The sequence below is a fragment of the Montipora foliosa genome, chromosome 2 (genome assembly GCF_036669935.1).
Source record: "Montipora foliosa isolate CH-2021 chromosome 2, ASM3666993v2, whole genome shotgun sequence".
Classification (NCBI taxonomy): Eukaryota; Metazoa; Cnidaria; class Anthozoa; order Scleractinia; family Acroporidae; genus Montipora; species Montipora foliosa.
In genome coordinates, this window is record NC_090870.1 from 13,077,196 (window position 1) to 13,085,654 (window position 8,459).

General features: G+C 37.1%; 1 protein-coding gene across 3 annotated transcripts in view; it reads left to right on the forward strand.

The window, feature by feature from the left end:
- LOC137992485 (patatin-like phospholipase domain-containing protein 7) overlaps positions 1 to 8,459 on the forward strand; it is a 94,475-nt gene continuing 86,016 nt past the window's right edge. Inside the window, exons 1-4 of one of the 3 annotated variants that reach the window (XM_068837840.1) lie at positions 1 to 130; positions 327 to 408; positions 502 to 602; positions 2,097 to 2,182. In XM_068837840.1, coding sequence (XP_068693941.1) covers positions 68 to 130; positions 327 to 408; positions 502 to 602; positions 2,097 to 2,182 — 332 coding nt within the window. In that variant the 5' untranslated portion in view covers positions 1 to 67. Of the gene's footprint in view, positions 131 to 326; positions 409 to 501; positions 603 to 2,096; positions 2,183 to 7,436; positions 7,589 to 8,459 lie in introns of those variants that run through there. The other 2 variants (XM_068837841.1, XM_068837842.1) reach the window with 2 other exon arrangements.

The window sequence follows — 8,459 nt, forward strand, 5'->3', positions numbered from 1 at the left end:
CACGAACTCTATCAAACACGCCCGTGTGCACATAAAGTCAGCAGTGTTCTTCATCACGATAAACAAGATGGATGCCCTCAAGGCAGCCACGAATGACATTGCTAAAATGAGTGTTTTTTCAGAATTCTCGGTAAGTGTTGACTTGAAAGCGATAGTTTAGTTACTATGTACAGCCCATCATTTTTGGCGTCGAATGTGGCTTATTTTAGTTGGGCAATTTGGTCGCTGCGAAAAGCGAAACGAATTCAAGTTTAAAACTATGAGGTTTTTCATCAAACTGATCATTAATTCTTTGGTGTTAATAAAATTACTTATTTGGCTTTTAGGTGAACCTTATCATAGGCACTGTGTTCATCATATTCGTTTTTATGGCTTTGTATGTTTTGAGGAGGTCATTCCGCAAAAAGGGTAAGCTCAATTTCAACATTTTCATTTTCATTTTTGATGTGACATTTGCTTCAATATTACCATTACGTAGATTTTAAAGTTCTCTGTTTTTAGCAGACATAGTTGAAGTTCCAAATGAAGCTCCCGTATCTCCAAAGCCGAGGTTTCGAAAACGTGATAAAATGATATTTTATGGAAAGAAATATCTTCGAAAGGCGAGTTTTATTTATTAGTTATTTTAGTACGTAGTACTGTTACATTTATAACACTGACGGAGTTGTTTGGTAAATAATAATTAAGCTTATGTTACTTACATTTCCCTTTTAATGTAACGACTTTTGGTGGCCTTCTTACATTGGAAATTTATATGCTAACTTTACTGTTAAAAAGATAGTAAGGATGTCAATGTAATACTTCTTAACCTTAATTTCACTGCAGCCAACATACATGTAGGCCTTTTCTTGAACTGAGCGTCACATATTTGTGTTGGTGTGTTTGTTTGCCAGCAAAAAGTTCAAAGTTCTCCTCCACCGATAATTACCTGCGTTTGGCTTTAAATGAGTTTGACTCTCTTGTTTGGAATCCCTGATAGCTGCTTATATTAAACATAAATGAATATATTCAGAGAGAAAGTACTGTTCATTGCAGTTGATGAACCAACTTAAAGAAGCCTGAAAAAATGAAAGCTTCAAGGAGATTATAGGCAGTGCAAATACCCTGTACACTCTATAATTGAACTATGTAGCCATCTAGAGACTCATTATTTTTTCATTGAGAATTTTGTGGTGTAACTTGCCTGGGTAATGTAACCTCATTTATTGTGGGGTTTAGTTAACCAATTTTCTTAATAATATTCTATCTATGGTGTGTGGTTCTTATGTTTTGAATATTAGTGAATCCCCTACATGTGCAAGTTGAAAGTACAATAGTTAGAATATAATATATGAAAGGTGACACTGGAACTTTGTATGCAAGATGATTTTCTGAGTAATAACATTCATTAACCCATTTAATCCTCAGTAACCCTAGGATTCTCCCAGTTGAAAAGCAAAATATTTTATTTTTCACTCCAAGGAGTCATTGAGTTAAGCAGTTGTGAAGAAAAGAAAGATGAAAACAATCAAGACTTTCAGTTGTCCCCTTTATTAAATACATATACAGCTAGTCTCATCTCTGCAGTTCCTTGGTGTATGATTTTCTATTATTATATGACTAGCTCGATGAGCGGGTAAGATGAACCAAATCGCGCTGTGATTGGCTACCTGAACGGGCCTGAGTGGAGCTATCTTGCCTGCTCGGGATTTCACGCTTGGTCCTTCAAGACCAAAGATCATTTTTTGGTGTTTTAAGTCGTATAATAAATCCTTTATTGACCAAGCTTGTTCGGTCAAGATGGCTGGATATTGGCCTCGTTCTTTTTTTGTGTGGTTATGGACCTCGACTTCGTCTCTGTCCATAAACATGCAAAAAAAGAACTTGGCCAATATCCAGCCATCTTGACCGAACAAGCTTGGTCAATAACCCATATATATTCTCTTCATTATTATTGAACATTGAATGCAGGTGGTAGTACTACCTTATTTGGCTTTATGAATTAATAATATCTCTCACAGTGTATAAATTTAAAGGAAGACTATGCATAATCAGGTGTTTTCAACTTTAATGATAACAATCATAATGATGATGCTTGAACATTTCCTTTGTTGCAGATGAAACAGCTGTCACAACCAAAGGATGAGGGATACAGGAGAACAATGAGAAAGAGACAGAAAGTGATGTTTAACTTTGGAAAGGAGTAAGTAACATCACACAACTTACATGTAAATTATGCACATAGATACAGTAACTATAAATTATGAACGTAATATATCTATGTACAGTATATGTACTGTAGATGTCCTGTTAAAGTGTCAGGTCAAGTGGTGAATGTACAGTTGGCAGGATATTGTCTAACTCTCAGTTGTCATGTGAAGATGTGAAGACATGATTTTCAAGATACTGTACATACACGCCCACTTTTTAAATAATATTACATTTTTATAATTTTGCTAACTTCTGCTGAAATTTATGCAAAGTAAAATGATGTTGGAAATATCGGCAGCTTCCAGAGATTGCAGGTGATTTTAAATGGGTGTATTTGTATTGCCAACACTTTGCAAACTCCCTTGACTTGTAGCTGTTTTTTTGCTTAAACCAGGCTTGTCGAATTGCGACAAGATATGAATATTTAGTGACAATTCCACAAAATTTAGCTGCAAGAGTTATTGCGCTTACCAAAAGACATTTTACTGCGTTGTTTTGTACACCAACAATTGACCACAGTGACATCAGATGCAAACCATCAATGCTAGCAATTTTTTGAGCCCTGTTAGGCCCAGGACAAACGTCGAACTTTACACAAGACAACCTAAATAGATTAAGCTGCAATTAAGTTTCTGAAAAAAATCGACGTTTGACTCAATTAAGTTCGACGAACTGAATTTGGATCGACCCACACGTTTTATCCGTCCACCTCAGACGGATAGAACGTCTAAAGATCGAGTCTGGGACAAACGCCGGACTTTTCTTCAGTCTAACTTAATTCATAAATTATAAATTTGTATGATAATGTATATCTGGCCTCGAAATCAAAATATTTATAACAGAGCATGGGTTACCAGTCTTTTTCTTTTTGGGCAACCTTAGTCCTATTATAAACATTGCAAGTTAGCCAACTCAATGCGGGTATTTAATGACGGCAAAGATCCCATGATGGGTGTTTTCGTAAACTCGAAATGCATGTGCCTCTTGATTTGCAAAAATCCAGCGAACAATAGTTGGATTGTTTTCGTGAAAGGAATAACGGGGTTGTTGCTGAGGAATGAACATTCTGCCGAATTTGTTAGAAGATCAGCATTTTTTGCAGTATGGACCGTCGTTTTCTAGAACTGCAAAGCATGTTAAGACTTTTTTCGTGTATTCATTTGTGCCACTTTGCTGGAAATCCCGCTGACTGAGAGATTCGCTTTTGCATTTGGTTCGACATTAAGTTCTACATTTGACCCAACATTTTTATTTGGATCGACCCAAACTACCATTTAGTTCGTCTCATGTGAAGTTCGACATTTGGCTTGGGCCTTAAAATGGTTATATAAGTTATGAGCCTTTGTGACACATTACGCCAAGCTGGCCACATTTGCTGGTTAAAATAGGACAGACCACGACACTGGAAACTCAGTGGCTCCCTCTTTGTGAATAGTGTGTTGGTTCTGCTACATGTAGGTGTACACAGAGTCTACACTCACCTGTTTATTAAAAACCACAGGATAATACTGAAATTCAACCCATTTCAATCTTTTCCATTATTGTCCTTCCATTAACTTTTTTTTTTTTGCATTTAATTTGTTAATGTCATTCTACAGCTACTGCAGCGACGAGTGGTTATTTCAATCTTCCGTTGGGCATTTGGGGTGTATAGGAATTAACAAGGGTTTTAAGATCTGGGCCATGATAAATAAAGTAGAAGACGTTGAAGTCTAACTATTTGTAGACTTAAATTTGAGGGCAAGAGATAAATCTACATGACTTGTAAGACTTCCTCATTCTACTCTTTAGTTCCTTTACCCTACTTACTGAGTTCATAATAAATTGATGATCATTGTCACACCTTCTATCCTTGTGTTTGACATTGTTTTGCAAAATTTGGCTGGCTCTTAATTTGTACAATTAATACCTGAACAGTGGTTTCATGATAAAGAAGTCTTGGTAAAAGTTAAGAATCCGATCCCACCAATGCGTCGGCCAACACGTCGGCCAACACGTCGGCCAACGCGTCGGCCGACTGTCGACCGACGCGTTGGCCGATGTTCAATCTTATAACCTATAAGATGCGTCGGTGGTGCGTCTTACATGACTGTGTGAAAACGTGAAGTAACTACTCGTAAAAGATTAGCCTAGTACAGTGTATTTTTCTTTTTAAAATGCTGGATCCGATGTGATAAAACCTCTGAAAGAACCACCATTTCACCACTTTCTCATGCAAGTAAAGGTGGCAAAATAAAGCGATAAAGGGGTAAGCAAACTCATGGATTAATAAGTAATTGGTGGTTTCATTAAGACCCGAGTATCAATGAATTCTTTGACAAATTAAATTTTCATCTCCTTGTAAGGCTTCTAAGGAACCTGAATAGTTGTCAACAATAGGCCTCTTTTAGTGTAAAAATTGATAACCACTCCCCACTGTCCCGACAAAAAAAACTCCTAAACTGACTGATTGACATACATGCATATGTACGAATGTAGGTTGTGTTGCCCCATCGCCTTGTCGCCCCAAGTTACGTCCCCCCAACCCTAACCCTAGACGTAAGTTGGGGCGACGTAACTTGGGGCGACAAGGCGATGGGGCGACACAACCTGACACCATGTACGATCATGCAGGGCTCGACACTAACGGTAGCCAACTAGCCAAAGGCTAGTGAAATTTCAGTTTTGGCTAGTAGATTTTGAGCTTCCACTAGCCATTGGGGCAAGTAAATATTGTAAAGCAGTGGAGTTCTGGACGAAAACAAAAATGAAAGTTATTACTTATGGATACTGAGACAAAAGGAGAGAAAAGAAACTAACAACAGAAACTGTGAGCGGATTGTATGGAATTTACTGCCTTAGAAAATGATAAGTTGAAAAAAAAAAAAATGAAGGGGAAAGCAACGCGGATTACAGTTTCCCCACGCCCCGTTAGGAACGATTAATCACGTGTGAAATTATGCGGAACTTCTCAGCTGCTGTTTCCATATGCGTGTAACTCCGTCGCAAACAATCACAAACACCTTCCGAGAGCTGGATCACAAACAGTTTGCGTAAATGGAAACACCTTTTACGTTCATCCCTGATCATTCGCCGATAATCGCCGATGATCGCAAACCAGACCCAAGAGATAGAAAATTTTCTATCGTTACGTCTTGTTGCCGACAAGTGGCAATGCACAGGCGGGAAACAACGGTAGGGAAGAAACACAATCGTCAACTGTTTCTGATTCTTTGCGATCAATCGACGATATTTTTGTGCACGTGATACTTTTTGACGAATTAGAGGCAAGTATAAGAAATGAAAGTGGCGTTCGAGTACGATAGTGGCAATGAGGATACTCCTCAAAACAGTGAGAATTTAATGAATATCGTAAGGGAATACCCCGCTAAATATACCTGTAGTAAAGTTCTTGATCGCAAAGAGCCAGTTCCTACAGTATAATTTGATACTGGCTATGCTGCAGCCCGTTGCTGCTCCTCGAAAATGTATCGGACCTAGAATCGGTGACGTCTCTTGACACTTCCTCTCTGCCTTCTTCTTCGCAACAACTTCAACATAAGAAGTTGAACACGATGCAAAAACTAAGTCTGCTTTTATTTTTGCGCCCTTTTCTTCTGATGTCACGAGATCAATTTGCGTAAATCAATCACGCATATGGAAAACAGGATCGCAAACACAAACGCCAAAAGTGACAGTGTTTGCGATCGAGCCAACGCAAACTCTTTGCGACTGTTTGCGACGTACTTGTTTAGAAATTGAATCCAAATATAGTTCATTTCAAGGTAAAAAAAAAAAAAGAAAGAGATAACATGGACTGACTTATCTCGTTTACTAGGAATGGTGAATCTCACATAAAAAGAGAGGAAACTTGCTCCGAAAACCATTCAAGCATAAAACGCACGGATTGCTGTAGAAAGTAATAAAAAGATAATCTTAAATGAGAGCAAGTCTGTCCTTTCGAATAGCTCAAATCAAAGGAACAGCCTTTCCACAGACTTCCGAACGAGCAGTTTAGTTTTATGCACGGTTTATTTTTAAATTTACTTTAATCCGCGTTTTCCATACTCCAGTGCATTTGTCAGTTGTGAAGTTCTGTGAGAATTGGCCTCAAAAACTTTACCTCCGTGAGAAAATACGGGAGGCCGTACATTCCATCATATTTCTGCCACTGTTGCCAGGATGGATATGAAAATATGAGAATATTTACTAAAAGCGCGAGTTGTGTTTGCAAATGTGGAACGTTTTTCGTGATAGTTTTTACAAACGAATGAAACTGCGCATGACGAGACTGGCTAGTGCAAATTTAGATTTGGCTAGTGAAATCAGACCTGAACTAGGCTAGTGAGCTAAAAAGTTAGTCTCGAGCCCTGTACGATGTACACAGGAACCTCCATTCAAGGGATACTCTCGGGACTAGGCCAGGTGTCCCCTGAATAGAGGTTGGGTTGGATACAGAGATTAGTATTCATGAACATTTTTCCAGGACCAAATTCCCTGAATGGAGTTTTCCCAAAGCAGAGTTTCCTCTGTAACAATCAGCAATATTGCCAACTTCCTTTGTACTTGAAATCATAGTTTGGTGAACAGAAAAATAATGACTTGTGGGATATATATATACAGACTTCGTTGATAAAATAAATTTACCTTCCCCCATCAAACCTAACGACTCCATAGAACTCGGTTACATCCTTATTTTTGGTCAGTTTATTTTCACTTCGACTTTTTTTTTCGTTTGACTTGTTATTACTGTTTGAAATAATTAAATGATTATCTTTTCTTGGTTAATGTCCATGTGCTGAATAGGATTATTCAGTGATGTTTTAGAGCAATCTATTCTGGAAACATGATTAAAGTTTCCTTTTGAAAGTCTTAGTCATCTTTAGTTTAGATATCTTTCATGCTTTGAAACACTACGCAAGCTTTTATAGGGATAGCAATTTCCTGATAATGATACTGTACTTTTGATGAATTAAAAAGCTACAGAAGACAGTTAAACACTCAACTTAATATTCTAATTCCTTGTTACCTGTTCTGAACAATGTGCCACCTGTTAATATTTTTACAAACTGGCCTTTATATGTGCAAAAATGTAGGTGTAAATGCAGTTAATAATTAATATACCTTCCAAGTGCAGAATATTGAGAGATTCCTTTTTCATGCTGAAAATCGGAGCTGCTTTGCTATAGAAATCAGCTATTCTATTTTGTCATTTTGGGAGCATTATGAATAATTGCTTTGGTGGAGGGCCTTAATTATGAGAGAAAGTGGATTTACGAATAATTAAGGCATGTGACTCGACAGAGGATTTTAAACCAAGCTTTATATCCATGGAATCAATTCCAGATTTTACTTGGGATGTATTCCATACCTGTTTGGATTTTGATATTTTTGAAAACTGTTTTTCTTGGCCTTTCAGGTATGTATTGGTACTGCAAAATTTTCCCTGTCTTTTCGCGTCATTCTCTCGTAACTCTGTAGTCAATTGTTTGGAAATTAATGCGTCAAGCTAAGTATACTGTAGTTTGACTTTATAGAACATTAATTTCTCTGACATTTACATACTGTGGAATGTTTTTCTGTAAGAAACTGGCATTTCTTTCCTTGCAGTAAGCTTTGTTGCATTACTTACTTACATGGATATTGTTTGCGATGATATGATTTTTAATGGATAGAAATGACATGGTTTTCAATTGAGTTAAAATAATGGCGCGGTCCTAAAGAGCATTTCTTCTATAAAAATGGTTATTGCAAAACAAGTACAGTTAATTTCTTATGGGCCTAATTGGCATTTATTTTACATCTTGTAAGAAATGCTCTGACTTTTCTTTGTGTGATAATAATAATAGCAGTTTCTATTTGTTTGATTTTAATAACTGTCTGAAATCTGATTTTTGTGTGGATGGGTGCATTCATTGATTGTTTTTCATCTCAATTTTTTTACAGTCGCTTTAAACACTCAGAACTTTCAACAGTGGAAGTAGTTTTCCTACTTTTGCTTACTCAAGGAGCACCTCAATATCGAAGGGCTTCGGTTTTTTGTTGTAACAAACCTTACAAAAAGCGCTTTGGCCAGTTGAATATTTACTTGCTCGCAAAACTTCGCCTATATTTGTTTGTAATTTAAACAAACTTGGTTGTAAATTCCGTCATCAACACTGCCTATGGAAAAAAAAATCTCCATAGATTTGGTCTCAGAAACAGAACGACTATGAAATCTAATGTGCTCATCATTACATCCTAATTGTCTATTTGATTTACTTTGAAAGATCGGCCGAAGCTAAGTTTCT